Source organism: Geotrypetes seraphini, chromosome 6 (genome assembly GCF_902459505.1).
Source record: "Geotrypetes seraphini chromosome 6, aGeoSer1.1, whole genome shotgun sequence".
Lineage (NCBI taxonomy): Eukaryota > Metazoa > Chordata > Amphibia > Gymnophiona > Dermophiidae > Geotrypetes > Geotrypetes seraphini.
The window spans coordinates 4,198,738-4,223,764 of record NC_047089.1 but is presented as its reverse complement, the minus strand read 5'-3'; the positions used below and the strand labels follow the sequence as shown (position 1 = coordinate 4,223,764).

Below are 25,027 nucleotides of genomic sequence, written 5' to 3'. Positions count from 1 at the left end.
TGCACCTTAATGTGTGTTAAGGGAATTAGTATGCATTATACCTATGGGCTTTTAGTATTTAAAATGAGCCTTGGAATTTATTTAATGCTAATTCACTTAACAAGTGGAGTGGAGTTAGCAGTTAAGCTCTGGAACACATTGCCGGAGATTGTGGTAAGAGCAGTTAATATAGCTGGTTTTAAGAAAGGTTTGGACAGTTTCCTGGATGAAAGGTCCATAGTCTGTTATTGAGACAGACATGGGAGAAGCCACTGCTTGCCCTGGATTGGTAGCATGGAATGTTGCTACTATTTGGGTTTTTGCAGGTACTTGTGAGCTGGATTGTCCGGCCACCTTGAAGACGGGCTACTGGACTAGATGGACCTTTGGTCTGACCCAGCAAGAATAACTTTACTGGGTCAGACCAATAGTCCATGTAGCCCAGTAGCCTGTCCTAATGGTGACCAATCTAGGTCACTAGTATCTGGTAAAACCCCCAAAAGTAGCAACATTCCATGCTACTGACCCTAGTAGCCCGTCTTATGTTCTTAATGGCTAATTCAGGGGGCCTGTGAACCTGGGGGACTGAATTTGATTCCCTTGTAACTCTAAGCAGGTCACTTAACCTTCCATTGCCCCAGGTACAAAATAAGTATGTGTAATTAGAGCAAGGCAGTCTATCAAGTCCCATCCCCTTAGTACAAACTTAGATTGTAAGACTTTCAATGTGCCTGAAAGTAACTTCCCTAAAGCTACTACTGAGAAGAGCATGAGCTAAATCCCAGGATTTTACAGGGAGGGAGAAAGCATGAGCAGAGCAAGACTTTAGATCCTGAAGGCACACTTTTGAAATGGTGATGCAGTCTCTTGGTAGGGGCTGGGATGTGTGCAGATCAGGAGATCTCCCTTTTTTTCTTCTTGCAGCAGTCCCTCCTCCTCTTTCCAGATGTCTAAAACTCTACATGTCTCGCAGCCCTTCAGGTGGAGGATTTGCTTGAAATTCTTTTCTATATTTAGCACTGAGTCCACAGAATCATAGAAAAGAAGGGCTTGGCACAGCAACCCAAATTAACCTAGAGATGTGTAGAAGGTGGTGATTTTCTGCCACATCACTGACCTGGAATTTTTCTGCTTTTCTAACTTTTACCCCATTACAGCTGGCATGGGAAGGTGAAGCTGTTATTGGGCTTTCCACTGAGGTAAATCCTAGCACCTCCCCAGGGAACAGGTTCCAGCCTTGATTTAAGCACTTTGAGGGCGGTTTCTCCAAATGCCACGGTATGTGGAGAATGTCTCTCAAACTTACCACCATCACCCGCTGTAGTACTTACACTGTGCCAAAGAGAGCTGCTTTCTGGAGTTCATAAGATGTAATGTGTATAGGCAGCTAGACATGTTGCATAAGGCTTCTGGAATTAGGGCGGGGGGGGGCTCTGGTTCCTGACCGGAGGGACTTTATTTCTCAGATGTCACCTTGTGTCCACATGCCCAGTCCTTGACTGTAATTTAGTTGAAACAGGCTGTTTAATACTCATTAATTATTGAATTTAAAGAAGGAATTTAAGAAATTAGTCTGGTTTGAGAACACAGGATGATCAAGCCAAAGAAAACTGGAGAGGACAATTTAAGAATATCGGAGCATTGCCACTCCTTGCAAGAACTTAAGATAGGACCTTCCAGAAAAGATGCAAGTCTGAACTTAGCACTAAATAGTATACCACTGATACTATTAGAATAGGGGTTTTCAACCCAGTCAGGTTTTCAGGATGCCAACACTAAATATGCATGAGATAGATTTGCATATAATGGAGACAGTGCAAACAGATTCATTTCATGTATATTCATTGTGGATATCTTGAAAACTAGACTGACTGGTGTGTCCCAAGGACTGGGTTGAGAACCCCTACATTACATCCAAGACCAGGATCCCAACGCCCCTTCTATCTAACATCCACTCTCCCCTCTACATCCTTCCCTCACCCCCCCCTGGCAACTTTGATCAATTTGTTATTGAACCGCTCATAACCCCGCTCAACTACTGTAAACCACTTGTAACCTTGTTTAATTGATGTGAACCGCCTAGAACTCTTCCGGGTATGGCGGGATACAAAAATAAAGTTATTATTATTATTATTATTATATTAGCAGAAATGAGGCTATTAGATAAGGGTATCTCAGAAGAGAAAGAGGGGTGTCTGAAAGATCCTCTTTCAAGGAGGTGCCCTGTCAGACAATTAATTAGTTTAGAAATTTGTTAAAGATAAATGCATTCTACATCTGTGTTAAGCGAGTCTGCTGAAGACTAGCCCTTGTAGAGCGAATCACCATTAGAGTGAATTTATTACAGAGAGGTGGTTTTCCTGAATATGTGGATAAGATTGTATTATCACTGTTATTGGAGAGAGAACATTTAGATTAGGGCTGCCCAAGTCCGGTCCTCGAGATCTACTGGCAGCCCAGGATTTCTGGATATCCACAATGAACATGCATGAGAGAGATTTGCATACCAAGAAGGCAAGTGCAGGCAAATCTCTCTCATGCATGTTCATTGTGGATATCCAGAAATCCTGGGCTGCCTGTAGATCTCAAGGAGCGGACTTGGGCAGCCCTGATTTAGATAATAAGATCTGTAATAAATATCATCCAGTGGCAGTTTGACACTGGTTAAAATTGCAGAGGTGGCAGTGACTCTAGTTGGGATTTTGATCAGTTTTCAGTATGGAGACAGATATAGTGGCTTTACTTTCAGAAATTAGATAAAAGATAGCAATTTCTGTTATTGCAGTAACTTGAGAACCAGGGAAGCCAGGTTTGGTTCTTACTGTAGTTCATGTGTCTCTGGGCAAATGCCCCAGGTACAAATAAGTACAGTACCTGCATATAATATTTAATATGTATTAGCTCGGTGAAGATTATACTCTGTCAAAATGCTCAAAACAAATCAATAAATATTTTCACCAGTTGTTTATCAGTAGTCTCCCTCAGTGCCAAAATGCTAAACACATGCATTTGTTTTCATCAAGGTGAACAACTCTTTTCTTTCTTTCTTTTTTTTTCTGATAGGGCTAGTCTCAGTTAAGGCGCTGGTCTTTGACCAGAGGGCCACCGCATGAGCAGACTGCTGGACATGATGGACCACTGGTCTGACCCAGCAGCGGCAATTCTTGTGTTGGTGTCAAGATTCCAAGCAGAGATGTGCTTTACTAACATGCCCAATCGGGCCCGATCCAGGCAGGTCTGACAAATTCAGGAAGGAAAGATATGCAGATGGGGCGATCGGAGGAACGCCTCCATCTGTCTGCATGGATCACTCGTCCGAGAAGCGACCTTTTTTTTTGTTAGTTTTTAGCCCTGCAAGCCTGTGGTTTTAATCCACTTTAAATCCGCGCAGGGTGGGGAAGGGCAGGAGAATGGCGATGCAGCAGGAGAGATTTGGGGAAGGGCAGGAGAGATTCAGAGAAGATCGAGGCATGCAGGGTGAGCAGCAGGAGATAAGAAGCAGGGCAGCATTCAGAGCGAGCAGGCAGGAGAGATTGCAGGGCAGAAAGCAGGGCTTCCAGTCGGAAAGACGTTTTCGACTGATCCCCAGCAGTTGCTTCTTCAGGTGATCGGCCAGCCCAGTCGGATCTGAAATTTGGTGTTGTGAATCGTGTCTCAGCCTACTTTGCATGTGTTTCATCTTATTTGCATGCACAGATTCAAAGCGGATCGCAGGGAAATTTGATAGTAAAGGGGTCGCAAACCGATCGGTACACAATCAGTTTGCTTTGTGAATCTAGCCCTTAATCTGGCCTTTAAGAATGCAACGTATATGTCAATGCCAAGAAAAACTGAATATTGCTAATACATACCATTTATTTAAATAATGAATGAATTTAGCTAAGGTTCTCTTGGATAAACCTCAAACCATCAAATTGCCACTCAAACATTGGTCTGGTTTTGCTTCCCTGTGCAAGTCCTATTCCGTCCAAAAGCAGAGACTTGCTAATGTTTTCCATTCCCTAAACAAAATGTTGAATTCTTGAGTAGATTTTTGCACACCTAACCAACAAAAGAGTTTATATAGTACAGGAAATGTTCAGAGAAATGCATCACTGAAGCAGCAAGTCTTAAGGTAATTAGTTCCTACATCCCTAAGACTTTTCTGCTTCTGCTTTCATCCGGTTTGAGGAGGCTTGTGTAATGAAACTGGTTTTGTGGATCTCGCTAAGTGCTAGGAAGCTAGCCACAGTGCCGGCGTCTTTGGAAAGCGCCCCAGAATTTGATTGTTAGAAAAGCAGCATGTGTGTTTGAGAGGTGACCTGTTGCCAGCCTTCTGCACTGTTTGGTTGCCATGACTTTTCTGTTTTTCTATGAATTTATAGCTCTCACGCCCTTCCCTTCAGTGAACTGCAGGGAGGAAAGGGGGATGTGTGTATGGATTGACAAGGCGGGCAGCCCTGCTGTTTGAGCTGCTCTTTCTAATAAAGTTCTCAGTTTCCCTCTTCCCCTTCCATTCCCTCCACCCAAATACAGACAGGTTCTTTTAATCATTTCAATAATAAATATAAGCCTCTAATCTAATACCTTGTTTATCTTGAGTAGATTGTAAGGGAAATTGTAAACTTTGTTAAGCCAGCACCCTTTCTTGCATGCTGCTTAATATGGATGATCCAAAGGGTTCACATCCCTGCTGTATAATACCAAAAATGTTTCAAAAGAAATGAGAGAGGGGTGTTTTTAAAACTTCCCTTGTGTTCTTACTTGTGAGTTTCTCTTATAGCCTGTGGGAGCACTGAGGCCCAGGCATCAATAGAATATAACTGCAATAATACAAAGAGAGAGGCACATTTTCCAAAAAAGAAGAATGGGCAGGCAAAAATCCATACGATCCTAGGAGAAACAGAAGAAATAGTAGCTAGAACAGCAAAATACACTATGTTGTATCCAGCCACCAAGGACAATACGGACGTAATCCAAAACCTGCTATTTATGTGTTAGTTTGACAAAACATGAATCCATAAACAAGCCAAGAATGTACATAAGAACATAAGCTTTGCCAGATTGAAGGTCCATCAAACCCAGTATCCTGTTTCCAATAGTGGCCAATCTAGGTCACAAGTACCAAAAAGAGTAAAACAGACTTTATGCTGCTTATCCTAGAAATAAGCAATGGATTTCTTAATGATCACTTACGGATTTTTCTTTTAGGAAATTATCCAAATCTTTTTTAACCCTGCTAAACGAATGCTTTTATCACATTTGCTGGCAATAAATTCCAGTGTTGAATAAAGAAATATATTCTCCAATTTATTTTAAATTTACCGCTTAGTAGCTTCATTGCATATTCCCTAGTAGTCCTTGTATTTTTGGAAAGTAAACAAGCAATTCACATCTACCTGGCCACTCCACTCAGTATTTTATAGACCTTTATCATATCTCTTCTCTAAACTGAAGAACCCTATGACTTTAGCCTTTCCTCATACGGAAGTCATCTCATCCACTTTACCATTTTCATCACCCTCCTCTATATTTTATTTTAATTCCACTATATCTTTTTTGAGATGCAGTGATCAGAATTTTATACAGTATTTAAAGTGCAGTTGCAACATGGAATGAATCAAAGGCATTATAATATTCTCATCTTTGTTTTCCATTCCTTTCCTGATAATTCCTAACATTCTAATTGCTTTCTTAGCTACCATTGCACACGAAGCAGAGGGTTTTAATGTTTCATCAAGAGTGACACCTATCTTTTTCCTGGATGGTAACCCCTAGTGTGGATTATAGTCTGCTTGTCCTGGGATCGGTAGTATGGAATGGTGCTACTATTTGGGTTTCTGCCAGTTACTTGTGACCTGGGCTAGATGGACCATCGATGTGACTGTATTCTTATGGAGCTGTAGTTTGGTTCCTCTTTCCTACTTGTGTCACTTTGCACTTGCTCACATTTGGATGCCCAATCCCCCCAGTCTCATAAGGTCTTCTTGCAATTTAAGAACTTGGAATAACTTTGTATCATTGGCAACTATAATTACCTCACTAGTTATTCCATCTCTAGATCATTTATAAATATGTTAAAAAGCAGCAGTCCCAGCATAGACTCCCAGGGAACCCCACTATTGTAACATCCAAAAAAACAATAAAGCTGCAAAGCTAATGAATCCAATTAGACAAACAAAGCTAATAAGTACATAAGTACATAAGTACATAAGTAGTCGCCTCCGCTGGGGCAGACCAGAGGTCCATCCAGCCCAGCGGTCCGCTCACGCGGCGGCCCATCAGGCATATTGCCTGATCAGCGGTCCCTGACTAATTTTATGCCTACCTCTACACTTATCTCTAAACCTTCCACTGATCTTATCTGTACCCCTCAATCCCTTTGTCTTCCAGGAACCTATCCAGGTCATCCTTGAAACCCTGTACTGTGCTATTTCTTATCACGGCCTCCGGAAGGGTGTTCCATGTGTCCACCACCCTCTGTGTGAAAAAGAACTTCCTTGCGTTTGTTTTAAACCTGTCCCCCTTCAATTTCATCGAGTGACCCCTTGTTCTTGTGGTTTCTTTCAAATTGAAAAATCTGTCTTTGTCAACCTTTTCGATGCCCCTCAGGATCTTGAAGGTCTCTATCATATCTCCTCTGAGTCTCCGCTTTTCCAGGGAGAACAGCCCCAGCTTCTTCAGTCTGTCAGTGTATGTAAGGTTTTCCATACCCTTAATCAGTTTAGTTGCTCTTCTCTGGACTCCCTCAAGCATTGCCATGTCCTTTTTGAGGTACGGTGACCAGTACTGTACACAGTATTCCAGATGCGGGCGCACCATAGCCCGGTACAGTGGCAGGATGACTTCCTTCGTTCTGGTCGAGATACCCTTCTTAATGATACCTAACATTTGGTTTGCTTTCCTCGAGGCTGTGGCGCATTGTGCCGACGCCTTCAATGTCGTGTCTACCATCACTCCCAAGTCTCTTTCCAGATTACTGACCCCTAGCATTGATCCCCCCATTTTGTAAGTGAACATCGGGTTCCTTCTCCCTATATGCATGACCTTGCATTTCCCTACATTGAAGCTCATTTGCCACTTTTTCGCCCATTCTTCCAATGTCGTAAGATCCCTTTGGAGATTCTCGCAGTCAACCGTGGTTTCAACCTTGCTGAATAGTTTGGTGTCATCTGCGAATTTGATGACCTCGCATTTTGTTCCCGCCTCCAGGTCGTCAATGAATATGTTAAACAGGAGCGGTCCCAGCACCGATCCTTGAGGAACCCCGCTCGTGACCCCTTGCCAGTCCGAGTAATGGCCCTTTACACCAACCCTCTGCTTCCTGTCTGCCAGCCAGTTTTTGATCCATCGGTGGACCTCCCCGTGCACCCCATGATTCCATAGCTTCCTGAGCAACCGCTCATGTGGTACCTTATCGAAGGCTTTCTGGAAGTCTAGGTAAATTATGTCTATGGGTTCACCTTTGTCCACCTGGTTATTTACCCCCTCAAAGAAGTACAACAAGTTTGTGAGGCACGACCTACCCTTGCAGAACCCATGCTGGCTTGACCTTAGCTGTCCATTTTTTTCAATATGGTCACAGATGCTGTCCTTAATCAGTGCCTCCATCATCTTACCCAGGACCGATGTGAGGCTTACCGGCCTATAGTTTCCCGGGTCGCCCCTCGAACCCTTCTTGAAGATGGGCGTGACATTAGCTATTTTCCAGTCCTCCGGGATCTCTCCAGTTTTTAGGGATAGGTTGCATATTTGCTGAAGTGTCTCTGCTATTTCATTCCTTAATTCCTTGAGCACCCTTGGGTGAATGCCGTCCGGACCTGGCGACTTGTCGCTCTTTAGCTTGTCTATCTGCCTGAGGACATCCTCCTGGCTCACCTCTAATTGGACCAGCTTGCTATCTTGATCTCCATTTTCTATTTCCTCTGGTTCCGGAATGTTGGATGTGTCCTCCCTCGTGAAGACCGACGTAAAGAAGTCATTTAACTTGTCAGCTATTTCTTTTTCCTCCCTCACTACTCCCTTTTTATCCCCATCATCCAAGGGCCCCACTTCCTCCCTCGCTGGTTGCTTTCCCTTTACGTACCTGAAAAATGATTTGAAATTTTTTGCCTCTCCCGCTAGTCTCTCTTCATATTTCCTCTTTGCTCTCCTAACCACTCGGTGGCACTCCTTCTGGCTTTCCTTGTGTTCCTTTTGGTTGGCCTGCGTTTGGTCCTGTTTCCATTTTTTGAACGATGCTTTCTTGTTACTGATTGCCTTTTTTACAGCTGCCGTTATCCATGCTGGGTTCTTTATTCGATTTTTCTTGCACTCTTTTCTGAACCTGGGGACGTACAGGTTCTGTGCTTCGTGCACCGTACGCTTGAGCAGGGTCCAGGCGCTTTCTACGGACTCTATCTTCCTTCCTAATCTCAAACTATCACCCAGACTGGAGAGAAATAGATGAAATCTTCTTTGAGATTTCCTCAGGAGTTGTACATGATGTACTTTGTCAAAGGCCTATTGACCGGCTCACTATTCCTTCAAAGAAAAACAACAAAGAAATGTGGTAGATTGCTGAGGCAAGATTTCTTTTGGCTAAATCCATGTTGACTTTCTCTCATTAATCTGTGTCTTATGTATATGCTCTGTAATTTTGTTTTTTTTATAATAGTTTCTAACATTTTGCCTGGCACCAAAGTCAGTCTCACTGATCTATAATTTTCTGGATCACCTCTGGAACCCTTTTTAGAAATTGGTGTTACATTGGTCATCCTCCAATCTCCCGGTACCATGCTTGATTTTAAAGATAAATTATAAAGATGTGGTGCGGTAGCTGCAGTATTGGAGGTTCTTATGGGTGTTGTTTAATTGCTGTTAAGGGTGTACTATAATTGTAAGTGTTGGGGTACTGCCTTGGGAGATGAGAGAGCCACCCTATGAACATGTGGTTTTGCCAGTGCTGTTAGTAGACTGTGTGAAGAATGCTTGCTTTTAGTCTGATGGTTTTCTTCTTCTTTCCCAGAATTCTGCAGGATTGATGAACCCTTGTGTGACCAAGAAGATGAGATTTTGAGCTTCGAGGCTGTGCTGAACATTCATAAGCAGATGGATGACGATGCTAATGGTGATGTAGATGTGGAAGAGAGTGATGAGGTGAGCGCATGGTCAGGGATAGTATTGCTTTCCACCAGTTTCTTTATCTTTCTTTTCTGTAAAGCCCCTTTTTCTTCTGAAGCATGGGGCCTTCCTATTTGATATAAGAATAATGTGCAAAGTCCCAAGTGGCCCACAGTTTTGTGTCTTGAAGAATCTGTGCTGTAATGGTATTTAACCAGACTGGAATGTAGAAACATAGAAAATGACGGCAGAAAAGGGCCATCATGGCCCATCAAATCTGCCCACTCTAATGACCCACCCCCCTGACTTTACTCCCCTAGAGATCCCACGTGAATGTCCCATTTTCTTTTAAAGTCCGACACGCTGTTGGCCCCAGTCATCTGCAAAGGAAGTTCGTTCCAATGATCGACCACTCTTTCAGTGAAGAAGTACTTTCTGGAATCACCATGAAACTTCCCTCCCCTGATTTTCAGCGGATGCCCTCTGGTGGTCGAGGGTCCTATAAGACAGAAAACATCATCTTCTACCTCAATACGGCCCGTGATATACTTAAACGTCTCAATCATGTCTTCCCTCTCTCTTTGTTCCGCAAGTGAGTACAGCTGCAATTTATTTAGCCGCTCCTCATATGTGAGATCCTTGAGCCCCAAGACCATCCTGGTGGCCATTCGCTGGACCGACTCAACTCTCAGCACATCTTTCCGGTAGTGTGGTCTCCAGAATTGAACACAATACTCCAAATGAGGTCTCACCATGGATCTGTACAACGGCATTATGACTTCAGGTCTCCTGCTAACAAAACCTCTACGGATACAACCCATCATTTGCCTTGCCTTGGAGGATGCCTTCTCTACTTGATTGGCAACCTTCATGTCATCGCTAATGATCATCCCTAAATCACGTTCTGCCGTGGTCCTAGTCAAGATCTCACCATCTAGTGTGTAAGTTCTGCACGGATTTCTCTTACCCATTACCTTACACTTTTTAGCATTAAAGCTTAGCTGCCAAGTCGATGACCACTGTTCCAGTAGTAGTAGGTCCTGCGTCATATTGTCCGGCAAAGTGCTTTTACCTACTATGTTGGATAGTTTGGCGGCGTCGGCGAACAATGATACTTTTCCTCTAAGCCCTTGGGTCATATCTCCTATGAATAAGTTGAATAGAATCGGGCCCAAGACCGAGCCCTGTGGCACTCCACTGGTCACATTTGACGTTCTGGAGTGGGTACCGTTTACCACCACCCTCTGAAGTCTACCACTCAGCCAATCCCTAACCCATGTAGTTAGTGTGTCCCCTAATCCCAGCGATTTCAGCTTGTTCAATAACCTGCGGTGTGGGACGCTATCAAAAGCCTTGCTGAAGTCCAAATATACTACGTCCAGAGACTCCCCGGCGTCCAGTTGTCTAGTTACCCAGTCAAAGAAGCTAATCAGATTAGATTGGCAGGACCTGCCCTTGGTAAATCCGTGTTGGTGGGGATCACGTAGGTTTTCTTCGTCCAGGATTGTGTCAAGTTTCTGTTTGATTAGTGTTTCCATGAGTTTGCTCACTATGGATGTGAGGCTCACTGGTCTGTAATTTGCCGCCTCTGTCCTGCAGCCCTTTTTGTGGAGTGGAATAACGTTAGCTGTTTTCCAGTCCAAGGGGACTCTTCCCGTGCATAGGGAAAGATTGAAGAGCATGGCTAAAGGTGCCGCGAGGACTTCGCTCAGCTCTCTGAGCACCCTGGGGTGTAGGTTGTCTGGTCCCATGGCTTTGTTTACCTTGAGTCTTGAAAGTTCGTGGTAGACGCTGCTGGGCGTAAACTCGAAGTCTTGAAATGGGTCTTTCTGACTGTTTCTTGTCCGTAACTGTGGACCGGCTCCCGGCGCCTCACAGGTGAAGACTGAGCAGAAGTATTCGTTTAGTAGTTCTGCCTTAGAATCCGATTCTGCATAGTTTCCGTCTGATTGCCTAAGGCGTTCTATCCCTTTTTTGTTTCTTTTCCTGTAACTAATATACCTAAAGAAGGATTTATCCCCTTTCTTAATGTTCCGCGCTAGATTCTCCTCTATTCGGAGCTTGGCCTCTCTGACTGCCTTTTTGACAGCTTTAGATCTGTCCAGATAGTCTTCTTTCACCTCCCGCTTCCCTAAATGTTTGTAGGCGATAAATGCTTCTTTTTTCTTTTTGACCAGGTTTGAAATTTTGGTACTGAACCACTGGGGTCTTTTGTTTCTCTGGCGCTTGCTTACTGTTTTTAGTTGCTTCGTGTAGTGTGGATTTCAGAGTTGACCACATAGCCTCCACATTGTCAGTTTTTGCTTGGTTATGCAGCTCCTGGTGGACAAAATCTCCCATGCTGTCGAAGTCTGTGCCTCTGAAGTTGAGGACCCTCATTGCTGTGTTTGACCTTTCTTGAGGTTAAGCCATACCATGTTGTGGTCGCTAGAGGCCAGCGTATCTCCTACTGAAACCTCCGAGACGCTGTCACCATTGGTGAGTACCAGGTCCAGTATCGCCTGGTCTCTAGTGGGCTCCAATACCATTTGTTTGAGTCGTGCACCTTTTATGGAGGTTAATATTCTTCTGCTGCCACATGTAGTCGCGGAGAGTATGTTCTAGTCTGCATCGGGCATATTGAAGTCCCCTAACAGTACTGTGTCCCCACGCAAAGTGATGTTCTCTATGTCTTCGATTAATTCCATGTCTTTGTCTTCCTGCTGTCTTGGAGGACTGTATACCACCCCAAGGTATAGGCATTTTCCATTTCCTCTGGCCAAGTTCAGACTGGAATGTATTGGTGGGACTGTGTGTGGAAGAGCAGGGTCTCACTACTGGACTAGCAGGGAGTGCTGCAAGGCAAGAATGAGATGTGTTGGGGATAGGCTCAGTATTAGAACAATAGGGGATGCTGAAGGGGAGAAATAAGGTGTTTGCTTAGCTGTATATGTACTGTGACAGCAGGGGTTGCTACAAGGCATCATTAAAATTATTTCTGGGAATCTTTGACAAAAACATCAAGCAGACGGGGGTCACGTGATGGCTGGTTCCTGAACAGACGTCTTGGTTCCGTGCTCCCCATCTGGATGCCGCTGTAAATTTTTGTTTAGACCCCGTTCTATTTTTATTCTGAGGAGCTTAACTTGTTCCTTTGCTGGTCCTGCATTGTGCTGGTGAATTTGGCTGGGCTTGGAGCTCCAGATCACTGGCTATGCCGGTGAAGATGTCCAGATCCAGCAAGTGTTCCGCACTAAAATGTCGCCCACACAAACCGAAGAGACTTTACAAGTTTCCATGAGAAACATGTCACAACTGCTAGACGACAAATTAGCCAAGCTTTTCACCTCTCTGGAGAAGGTAAAAACTGCATTGGCGGGCCATGCAACCCAAATTCAACACTTGGAGGAGCATGTCTCCACACAGGAGGATTGCGAGGCTTCCTCGGAGGGGAGACTGTGAGCGGTAGTGTTGCTGATTAAATCTTTAATGGAGTGGGTTGAGGACCAAGAAAATTGGAGTAGAAGAAAGAACATATGGATAGTGGGACTCCACAAAAGCATTTTGGACGACGCACTGCTCCACTTTGCAGACACATGGTTCCCCCAGGCTCTGAGGTTACACTGGAGCGCAGGCCCTGTGGTGGTGGTGGTGGAGGGGATTCATCATGTGGGACTGCGCCACGATAACGATGCGGGTGCTCGGCTGAGAGCAGTCCTGGCTCAGTTCCACAATTATGCGGTAAAAGCTAGCTGTTGGACCTGTTTCGAAAGTCATGATCACTGGATCACTCAGGGACTCAGATCCTCCTCTTTCAAGATTTTTCTCAGAAGGTTGCTGAACAATAGCGTGTAATGACACCGTGGTGCTCCTAGCTTTTCACTAAGGGGATAAAATTTGCACTATAGTATCTGGCCAAAGTGCGCATAACAACTGCACTTTCACCGCCACCAAGCCTGAGGAAATTTGGACTTTCTTGGAGTCTCTTCCTTCAGCTTCCTGTGTGAGTGACTTACCTGGGATTCTGGGGTGGTGTGAGCACCCTAGGATTCTCTATGTTCAGCGGGAGTGCCTCAGAATGCATTGATTTGTTTCCAGAACTGTTTTGGAGCTGTATGTATTTTTCTTTCCTTTCTATAGCTCTTTTTGGCATGGTTGTGTCCTTGAAACTTGTGGCTCTACTGCCTGCCCCATGATGGGACTATGAGATTTGGGGATTTGCCAGGAGCGCTGGGACGTTCCTGCGTTGGTGAGATATGATTTTCGACTCTACTTTTATTTTGCCCATTGACTATTGTTATGACTGTCAGCTTCCCAGGGCTACTGCAGGGCGATCTTGAGTGGAGCACATGAGCGGAGAGGTTGCCTGGATCTGTCCTGCTCTTGCTTTGGCCTGGATATATGGGCCTTATTTTTCTCTATAGGAACTTGTCCTTGCACCAGCACTCTCTGTTACTTCTACTTGGAGCTGTGGCCGCCGCTGCCTAGTGTGCTTGCTGGCCCTGGTGCCCATCCATGCAAGTTGGACCTGCAATGCAGGGGGACAGGGAGCTTGATTTTGCACTTGCCCGGCCCACTGACTCCTGCTGTGGGTGTTTGTCTTTTGGGAGCCTCATTGGGGCTCCTGCGTGTTCAGTTCCTGAGTGGCCGAGTACCCAGCCCCGCTATTTTGCTGTTGGAAAGGCGCCTTTAGGACATCTGGACACCTGTTATTCTCTTGTTATTCTCATGTTTCTTGTGGTTATTTTTGTTGAAGAGCATGGTTCCAAGCACCGAGCCCTGCGGCACCCCATTGGTGATGCTTTTCCAGTTCGAGTATTGTCCATTTACCCCCACTCTCTGTTTCCTATGCTCCAGCCAGTTTTTAATCCACATGAGTATTTCACCCTCAATTCCATGGCTGTTTCAAGTTGACTTGAATAAAGTAAAAAAAGAAAAAACAATCAAGCATGTTGCCAGTTTGATTCAAATAGTAATCAGATTCTTCCCTTCATTTTATTCATAGTACACTTCAATTAGTTTTGTGAGGCCGCAGGCCTTGAAAAGCTCACCTGTTTGCTTGTCAGTACCAAGCAAGAATTCAGCCTAGATCAGGGGTCTCAAACTCAAACTCTTTGCAGGGCCACATTTTGGATTTGTCGGTACTTGGAGGGCCTCAGAAAAAAATAGTTCATGTCTTATTAAAGAAATGACAATTTTGCATGAGGTAAAACTCTTTATAGTTTATAAATCTTTCCTTTTGGCTAAGTCTTTAAAAATAATATTGCAATTTATAGCTAAAGAGACATATGATGATCAAGAAACTCTTTTTATTTTACTTTTAATCTAATCTAATCCTTAGGTTTGTATACCGCATCATCTCCACGTTCGTAGAGCTCGACGCGGTTTACAGTAGGAGAAATAGGAAGGAACTACAACAGAGGGTTAGAGGTAGAAGTGTGAAGAAAATTTAGAGTTCTAATTATGATAAACATACCGAGGGCCTCAAAATAGTACCTGGCGGGCCGCATGTGACCCCCGGGCCGCGAGTTTGAGACCACTGGCCTAGATGAACAAATTTTTCTGTTCATCTGCTAATAGAGAATATGGACTTCTGTTCAGAGAGAACAACCTACACATTCCCACAGCTATTCAGGACTCCCATGTCTCTGCCTGCAACCCTCCCATATATAGGAAAAACACAAGAAGAGGCAATGATCTGCAAGCACTTGCATGGGTAGAAGACCTGAAGCATGAAGTGTGCAATTTATTAAAAAACAAACCAGACATGGCCACATTTCGCCCTCAGGCTGCATCAGGGGCAGATGCTAAGATACAATTAAAACGAGATATGAACAAACAATAATGACAAAATAGACACTTATGCTCTCATATTAATAGTAGCTGATGGCTGGTAAAGACTGAAATGGCGCAACAAGTCTGCCCAGCAAGTTTGTCGCACCCTAAAGTCATCTTCTGGGGCCTTGGTCTCCTTCCCCCTGTGTAGACTGCCTGGAGTGAGGTAAACTAAGGTAGTAATGAAGGCTGCAGGGAAGAGTGTGAAAGAAAAGGGGTAGAAACATGATGGTAGATAAAGGCCAAATGGCCCATCTAGTCTGCCCATCTGCAGTAACCATTATCTCTTTCTCTCTCCGAGAGATCCCACATGCCTATCCCAGGCCTTTTTGAATTCATATACAGTATCTGTCTCCACCACCTCTTCTGAGAGACTGTTCCATGCATCTACCACCCTTTCTGTAAAAAGTATTTCCTTAGATTACTCTGAAGCCTATCACCTCTTAACTTCATCCTATGCCCTCTCATTGCCGTTTCCTTTCAAATTAAAGAGACTCGACTCATACGCATTTACATTACGTAGGTATTTAAACGTCTCTATCATATGTCTCCTCTCCTGCTTTTCCTCCAAAGTATATAGATTGAGATCTTTAAGTCTGTCCCCATACGCCTTATCATGAAGACCACACACCATTTTAGTAGCCTTCCTCTGGATCGACTCCATCCTTTTTATATGTTTTTGAAAGTGCGTCCTCCAGAATTGTACACATTATTCTAAATGGATATAAGCCTCGAAGATGTACTCAAGCAGATAGATAGACTAAAAGCTGACAAATCTCCGGGCCCGGACGGAATCCACTCAAGAACACTGAAAGAGCTCAGAGATGAAACAGCGGAGTTACTGCAGCAGATTTGCAACCTAACCTTGAAAACAGGGGTAATCCCAGAGGACTGGAGGATAGCAAATGTTACACCTATCTTCAAAAAGGGTTCAAGGGGCGACCCAGGAAACTACAGACCTGTAAGCTTAACCTCAGTTCCGGGAAAGATGGCCGAATCCTTGATCAAGGAAAGTATCGATGAGCATTTAGAAAATAATAATCTGATGAGAACAAGCCAGCATGGTTTCTGCAAAGGAAAATCATGCCAAAGTAACCTACTGCATTTCTATGAGGGGATAAACGAGCAATTGGACAAGGGTGACCCCATAGACATCATATATCTCGATTTCCAAAAAGCCTTCGACAAGGTACCCCACGAGCGCCTACTGAGGAAACTGTGGAGCCATGGGGTGGTAGGGGACGTGCACAGATGGGTCAGAAATTGGCTGGTGGATAGGAAACAGAGGGTAGGAGTAAAGGGACACTACTCGGATGGGTAAGGGTCACAAGTGGGGTCCCACAGGGGTCAGTGTTGGGACCACTGCTGTTCAATATATTCATAAATGACCTGGAAACAGGGACAAAGTGCGAAGTTATAAAATTTGCAGATGACACAAAACTCTCCAGTAGAGTCAGAACTGTTGAGGATTGCAAAGAATTACAAGGAGACCTGAACAGACTGAGTGAGTGGGCAAAGAGATGGCAGATGAGCTTCAATGTAGAAAAATGTAAGGTCTTGTATGTGGGGAAGGGGAACCCAATGTACAGCTATACGATGGGAGGGAGGGTACTGGGGGAAGGCAGCCTAGAAAAAGACTTGGGGGTATTGGTGGATAGAACAATGAAGTCAGCGGCGCAATGTGCAGCAGCCTCAAAGAAAGCGAACAGAATGTTGGGCATAATCAAAAAGGGTATTACTACCAGAACAAAGGAAGTTATTCTACCATTGTATCGAGCGGTGGTTCGCCCACATCTGGAGTACTGTGTCCAGTACTGGTCGCCGTACCTTAAGAAGCATATGGCGATACTTGAGAGGGTCCAGAGAAGAGCGACAAGGATGATAAAGGGCATGGAAAACCTTTCGTATGCTGAAAGGTTGGAGAAGCTGGGGCTCTTTACCCTGGAGAAGCGGAGACTTAAGAGGGGACATGATAGAGACTTATAAAATCATGAAAGGCATAGAGAAGGTGGAGAAGAACAGATTCTTCAGGCTAACTGGGCCAACAAAAACAAGAGGGCATTCAGAAAAACTGAAAGGAGACAGATTCAAAACGAACGCTAGGAAGTTCTTCTTCACTCAGAGGGTGGTGGACACCTGGAATGCGCTCCCAGAGGAGGTGATAGGGCAGAGTACAATATTGGGCTTCAAAAAGGGATTGGATGACTTCCTGAAGGAGAAGGGGATTGAAGGGTATAGGTATAGGTACTAAATGAATAGGGGATGAATAGTTTAGGTAAGGACCAATTACAGGTCACGGACCTGGGGGGCTGCTGCTGGAACGGACTGCTGGGCGCGATGGACCCCTGGTCTATCCCGGCAGAGGCAATGCTTATGTGCTTATTAGGTCTCACCAAAGCCTTATACAGGGGCATCAATACCTCCTTTTTCCTACTGGCCATACCTCTCCCTATGCAACCTTTCATCCTTCTAGCTTTCGTCGTCACCTTTTCAACCTATTTAGCTATTACGAGGTAGGGTAGGGAGGGAGAAGAAAAGGACGTGGAGGTATAGGGGAAAAAAGGTTAAAGGAGTGGGATGGGCAAGAAAGTTGTGATTAAGTGAATGGATCTGATGAAGGAAGAGAGGAAAGGAGGTTTGGGAATAGTAAGAACTGTTACACGGGCAACAACAGAACCTTATCAGAAACTAGAATGAATGACAGGAAATTGAACAGAGAAGGTCATAGTAATGACTTTAACTGGAGCCTGATGAGTGTTGGCTGCAATGGCACGGAGATAGTTGAGATAGTTTGGGTAGGACCTCCCCAATGTCATCAGGAGATGCTCACCAAAAGACCTTTTAGTGTGGCAGCATTTGGAGTAGCTTTGGAGCCTGGTCTGTATCAAGTGCAGTCTGATGTTGAGGATGTCCTATTCTGCATCCTCAGGCTTCCACTGAAAGGCCTTTAATAAGCAATGTTTGTGGCATGCAGCTGCAGGGGCATGTCTGACCCCTTTGGAGCTTCTTCGGAGTATGAGAAGCCCAGCTACTCTGCCTCTTAGTTTATGCTGAGGCTTGACCTGCTCTGTGATTATACTGTATATAAGTACTTTTGTCCTTTTTGTTAGAGAATAAGTAAAAGGAAGAATAAAAGTAAGTTCTTCATGATTGTAATCTCAGGGATTGAAGGAAATTCTACCCTCTTCTGGAATTTCTTCTACTCCATTAACCATATTGGCCAATTCAGGTGCTTTTCTCTGTTCAGGGGGCCCCTTACCCCACCCTTGTTATTGGATTCCTTTGACAACTCCAAAAGTGAGTCTCCCATGATGGTGTAGTTGAAACTGGGAATATTTCATCTAAGACTCCTCTAGGTTTCTGCCTCTGGGTTTGTTATTCTAATCTGAAGCAGCTGAGCAAAAAATTACCCTAGGATATATCATTGGTGGACATTTGGAAGATAGTTACCAGAATATGCTGTAGAACTCAGTTTTCCATTTATTTAACTATTCCCAACAAACTTCTCAAAAATTTCAAGATTTATATTCTAAACTGACGACTTTTGATATACCTGGAGTCTAAGTTTGATACATTGCAGGTATCAGTTTATTCAGGCATTAATGTAGAGCAGTAGTTAAATCTATCCTTGTAAAATAAATGTGAGATGTTGGGAGAATTTGCATAGGTATAAAAATCTTTGTTTAATTTTCCTTATACTCATTTTGCTATCTGCTGAGATCTTGTGTCATAAATATCTAAAGAAAGTCCAATGCTGATTCTCTGATATTGTCTAAATTATATTACAGCGATGTGAAAGTTTTTGCCCCCTTCCCGATTTCCCCTATATGGCAGGTAAGATGTGGCCTAGTGGCACAGCTGCTGCCTCAGCACCCTGAGGTGGTGGAATCAAATCCCAGCGCTGCTCCTTGTGATCCTGGACAAGTCACTTAATACTTAAATATGTAACCACAAAAAGATGTCCATAGAAACACTCATATTGCTTACCTAATGAGTATGGAAGTGGGGGCTTCCCCGGAATATGACATTAAAAGCTCAAAAGAGTGCATTGAGATTTGTCTGTATGAAAATGGCTTTATTTATTTTAATGCAGCATAAGTGCTTTCTCAGCTTGTCCAGCTTGCTGTTGCATGGTTTAGCCAGCTGTTTTCTTCTCTGGGAGCAGATCCAATGGCACTCAGCAAGTATATTCGCTGGGGATCTGGGCTGTCTTGTTTTGATGATGTTCCGTTTAGGAAAAGTAAAAGAAAGCTATCACTTTCCACTCTATCTCGCTAAACTAAATATACAGAGCAACAGCTGCCAGGCTAGGCCCAGGGAGAGTCGCAGTTGCTCATAGCATGGGAGATGACACTGCGCAGCACCACGTGGCTGTCATAAATCATAGGAGAAGGTACCTAGAGAAAATGCACACTTAGCTATCACACCTTAGTGTACAACATATTTTCTTGCTTTTGAAGAAGGACTTCTCATTGAGTGGCGAGACCTGTTACATTCAGGTGAACCAGCATGAACATTGTCTCTCTATATTGCTCCCTGTCAGTTCTCGCTAAAGGGAAGCATGCACAGATTTAGATTCAAGAAACTTTATTGGTATCATAGTTTGTACAGTTATTGCCAAGGTAATGCACAAGTGGGGTAAGTTTATAACTATGTGAATGTGTAAAAAGTACCACATAGGTTTCCTTGAATTTTCAAAATCAAAGTATGAACATTCCTTTGCTTATAAAATTATTCCAGGGAGTTTGTTTTGAGATGGATTTGTATGCACTGCCTGCTTGAGATGCAAATCTATCTCATGCATATTTATTGTGGATATCCTGAAAACCTGACCTGCCAGTGGCTCTCGAGGATCGGAATTGCCTACCCATGTGCTAGACCAGTGTTTCTCAGCTCAGTCCTGGAGTATCCCCTTTACAGTCAGGTTTTCAGGATATCCACAATGAATATGCATGAGATAAATTTGCATATAATGGAGGCAGTGTATGCAAATCAAGTTTATGCATATTCATTGTGGATATCTTGAATACCCCTTTGCCAGTCAGGTTTTCAAGATATGTACAATGAATGTGCATAAACTTGATTTGCACACACTGCCTCCATTATATGCAAATTTATTTCATGCATATTCATTGTGGATATTCTGAAAACCATTAGTCTAGCACAGTGTTTCTCAACTCTGTGCTAGACTAATGGTTCTCAAACCTGCCCTGGAGGGACCACCAGCCAGTTGAGTTTTCAGGCTATACCTATTGAACGTGCTCTCTGGCTCTCCTATTTACCAGTCTCTCACTAACTCTATCCTCTTCCTTCTTCCCATCCAGCATTTGACCCTATCTCCCACTTCCATCCAGCATCGGCCCCTCCTCTCTCTCTTCCCCTTCCATTCAGTGTCTTCTCCCTCTCTTTTTCTCCCCTTACCACTTAGCATCTGCTCCCTCTCTCTCCCCCATCCAGCATCTTCCCTGTCCTTCCATTCCATCCAGCATCTATCCCCTTCTTTCTCTACCCCTTCCATCCAGCGCCTGACCTCCTCTCTACCCCTTCCATCCAGCGCCTGACCTCCTCTTTTCCCCTTCCATCCACTGCCTGACCTCTTCTCTTCCCCTTCCATCCACTGCCTTACCTCCTTTCTTTCTCCCCACTGTATCCAGTGCCTGACCTCCTTTCTTTCTCCCCCCTTTATCCAGTGCCTGACCTCCTTTCTCTCCCCCCTTTATCCAGTGCCTGACCTTTCTCTCTCTTCCCCTCCTTTATCCTGACCTCATCTCTCTCTCTTCCCCTTCATCCAGCACTTGACCTCATTTCTTCCCCTTCCATCCAGCGTCTGCCCCTTCTTTCTCTCCCCCTTTCATCCAGCACCTGACCTCCTCTGTCTCTCTTCCCCTTCATCCAGCACTTGACCTCATCTCTTCCCCTTCCTTCCAGCGTCTGCCCCTTCTTTCTCTCCCCCTTTCATCCAGCACCTGACCTCCTCTCTCTCTCTCTTCCCCTTCATCCAGCCCTTGACCTCATCTCTTCCCCTTCCTTCCAGCGTCTGCCCCTTCTTTCTCTCCCCTTTTCATCCAGCACCTGACCTCCTCTCTCTCTTCCCCTTCATCCAGCACTTGACCTCATCTCTTCCCCTTCCTTCCAGCGTCTTCCCCTTCTTTCTCTACCCCTTTCATCCAGCAACTGACCTCCTCTCTCTCCCCCCATTTATCCAATGCTTTATCTCCTCTCTCTCTCCCCCTTTATCCAGCGCTTGACCTTCTCTCTCTTGCCTCCTTCCATCCAGCACCTGATCTCCTCTCTCTCTCTTCTCTTCCATCTAGTGCCTGACCGCCTCTGTCTCTCTTTCCCTTCCATCCAGCACTTGATCTCCTCTCTTTCCCTTCCATCCATCGTCTGCCCCTTCTTTCTCTCCCCCTTCCATCCAGCATCTGCCCCTTCTTTCTCTCCCCCTTCCATCCAGCGTCTGCCCCTTCTTTCTCTCCCCCTTCCATCCAGCGTCTGCCCCTTCTTTCTCTCCCCCTTCCATCCAGCGTCTGCCCCTTCTTTCTCTCCCCCTTCCATCCAGCGTCTGCCCCTTCTTTCTCTCCCCCTTCCATCCAGCGTCTGCCCCTTCTTTCTCTCCCCCTTCCATCCAGCGTCTGCCCCTTCTTTCTCTCCCCCTTTCATCCAGCGTCTGCCCCTTCTTTCTCTCCCCCTTCCATCCAGTGTCTGCCCCTTCTTTCTCTCCCCCCTTTATCCAGCGCTTGACCTCCTCTCTCGCCTCCTTCCATCCAGTGCCTGACCTCCTCTCTCTCTCTCCTTTCCATCCAGCATCTAACCTCCTCAGCCTCTTCCATCCAGTGCCTGACCTCCTCTCTCTCTCTCTCTTTTCCCCTTCCATCCAGCACTTGACCTCCTCTCTCTCTCTCTCTTTTCCCCTTCCATCCAGCGCCTGACCTCCTCTCTCGATGGCACTTAACAACAACAAGGAGGAGCAGTGATTTTGTGAACTATAGAAGTGAACTCTGCTTCTGTAGACACTATCACAAACTCTGTTGCAGGATTGTGTCCTGACTTAACCTCAGCATTAATGGTTCTTCAGTCCAGGATACCATTGTCTAAACCTGCAATGCTAGAATTAACCTAGAATTGGTTTGGAGTGCTGTAAAGTCAGTGGAACAGTCTCTTCCGAAGCAATATTAATGTTGGATCCAAATAACAAGGTTCAGACTCTAAAGATCGATATATGACAACAAAATCAGTGTTTTGGGTAGAATGGAGGATAACAATTGGTTCAATCTAAACTTCTGCAACTTAGTGCACTGTAAGTTGGAGAATTCTCTGCATGGGTTGAACTTTGTGTATTGAATTTTCCAGTTGTACCTTTTTATGCACCTATGGATTGATTATTTAGAATGCATCTTAAGGATTTCTGGGAACTGCCAGATGGTGGGATTCCGATTCTGAATCCCCACTTTCTCACCAAAGACTGGGTGGGGTGGAAGGTAGAATGATCTGCACCAGAAGTATCTCTAAATAGCTGTCTGAGACATCCATTGGGAATGTGACTAAAAGGTCTACTTTGCTGGCTACTTTTGCTTTTCCCTCTCACAGAGAAATTACTGAATCCTCCATATTTTAGTAAAAGACAGTCTTTATGAGTCAGAAACTTTGCTTATTCCTGATTTGTCTGATGTAACCCAGGATCCTAAGAAGATATTTCTGGCAATGAGCCAGGAAGTCTGCAGCCTGTGAGCTACTTTAATTAGTTTCCCAGCTCCAGGGATTTCTAGTCCTCCTCACCCCCAACTTTGTAGACTAATTTGAATATTGCACTTTGTTTTATTTATTTAGAAATATTTTCTTCTTTGTGATTTTCATATGCCAGATTCCACTTTTCTGGGGTTATTTTGGCTTTGATGTGAATTTTTAAATGCCCCTCCCCCTCATATCCCCCCAACATGAACATAAACAATAAGAAACAGAAACATAATATACAACACACACCCCAGTGAATGGCTGTTGTGAAAAAGTCAAGCAAGCAGTTTCACCTCTTGAAAAAAAAAAAATAGAATGAGTCTATTTGGAGATTTATTTACCGTATTTTTCGCTCCATAAGACTCACTTTTTCCACCACCCCCCACCCAGTGTTCTTTTGCTGCTCGTCACCCCCTCCCCCCCGCCGCAGCTGGTGCTGCTCATCACCCGCTTACCTGCTGCAGGAAAGGAAGAGAAGAGCCGGCGGCATGCAATCGGGCCCACAAGTCTTGCCCTGACGTCAATTCTGACGTCAGAGAGAAGGTCCGACATCAGAATTGACGTCGGAGGAAGGCTTGTGTGGCCAATTGCACGCCGCAGGTCCTTTGTGGAGTTGTGGCAGCAGGAGTCAGCTGTTTTGCTTTGTCGGCAGCGGCATCAGCATCGGGTGTGTGTGTTGAATGCACTGCGATCCAGGAGTGCAGGAGCCTTGGAGGAGCCATTGAGGGATCTGTCATGGGATTTTCGGGCTCCTGGAATGTTGGCAGTGCTCTAGTTCCTGCGATGTGGCCTTGAGGATCATGACAGCCTGTTCCTGTGGCAAGTTCAGTGGTGTGTGTGTGTTAGTGGCACTGGTGAGGCATGGCCTGGGAGGTGCCGTTCCCCGGTTGAGTTAGCCTGCATAGACCCCTCCTAACGAAGAAAAAGAAACCTGGGTCGGGGGGCCAGGCATTGAAGTTAATATGCACAAGGCACTTTAACAACACTTTTGCACTTTTCACTATTGTTTACATTAACTGCATTAGTTGCACAAGTATTCCATTGATGCTGCTATTAGAAACATAGAAACATAGAAAGAAACATAGAAAGATGACGGCAGAAAAGGGCTACAGCCCACCAAGTCTGCCCACTCTACTGACCCACCCCATTAAGTATATTTGCCCGCCATTTGCTGGTAGGAGCATGAAGAAAAATGTGGTTGGTTTTTTAGCCATATGAACTTTTCCAGCGTTATTGGAAGCTGAATTAGAGAATGACACGGTGGCGGTTTACCTGCGGCTACTGCGTTTAGCCGCGGGTAACCCACCAAAACGGGGAATGAAAATTAGCCTCTGCGGGGACGGGGACAAGGCCATCACCGCCCCGTGGAGCGGTGAATGGTCTTGTCACCGCAGTGAGGCATAAAGGATCGTGCGGTTCCCGCAGCCCCCACCTGCACGTCGGCTCGATCGTTTAACCAGCTTCCTCTCTCCACTTCACCTTAGTTTGCCGGCTTTCTTTTTCGGCGACCGGAACGCTTTCAAAAGAGCCGCGCACGCGCAGCTGCTCAGTATTCAATCTTCTGCTCTGACCCAACCGGAAACAGGAAGTTGCAGCAGAGCAGAAGATTGAACTTTGAGCAGCCGCGCATGCGCGGCTCTTTGAAAGCGTGCCGGTCGCCGAAAAAGAAAACCGGCAAACTAAGGAGAGCTGGAGAGCAGTAGCTACCAAGGGGGGGGGGGGCGGGGGGGGCGAAAAAGGTAATAGCGCCAGGCCTTGGAGCACCGAGGCAGACCGCTTCTCCCCCCTCCCAGCCAAACCACCGCTGACCCTCCTATCTCTCCCCCCCAAGTGAACATTTCCGACCCTCCCAGCGAAAGCAGCAAACCTCCCTCCAGTAGCGTCGGCTTTCTCCTCCCTCTGCCGCATCACTGATGACGACAGTGACGCGGCAGAGGGAGGAGAAAGCCGCGAAGGAGGTTTGCTGCTCTTGCTGGGAGGGTCGGAAAGGTTCATGGGGGGGGGAGATAGGAGGGTCAGCGGGGGTTCGGCTGGGAGGGGGGAGAAGCGGTCTGCCTCGTGCTCCATTACCTTCTTCGGGCAGCAGCAGCGTTTACAATTCGCTGCTGTTGCCGGCTTCAGGCCTTGTTCTCTGCCGGGTCCTGCCTACTTCCTGTTTTCATGAAGACAGGACCCGACAGAGAGGAAGGCCTGAAGCGGGCAACAGCAGTGAATTATGAATGCTGCTGCTGCCCGATGAAGATTAGGACATCGGGGAAGGAGCAGGGAGAAATCAATTTGGCTGCTGGCTTGGGGGTGAGGGTAGGGAAAGAATCGTGGAAGTGGAGAAATTGGCACGATGGCTTTGTGGGGGCTAGGGGGAGAGAGAAAGAAAGGAAAAAATAAAGAGGGGGGGCCAGGGGGAGAGAGAAAGAAAGGCAGA

General features: G+C 45.4%; 1 protein-coding gene across 6 annotated transcripts in view; it reads left to right on the top strand.

Moving 5' to 3' along the window:
* Window positions 1-25,027, top strand: part of STIM1 (stromal interaction molecule 1) — a 245,797-nt gene that overhangs the window by 99,451 nt on the left and 121,319 nt on the right. For all 6 annotated transcript variants that reach the window (XM_033948363.1, XM_033948362.1, XM_033948364.1 and 3 more), the window contains one exon: window positions 8,966-9,096. In XM_033948363.1, coding sequence (XP_033804254.1) covers window positions 8,966-9,096 — 131 coding nt within the window. The remainder of the gene's footprint in view (window positions 1-8,965; window positions 9,097-25,027) is intronic.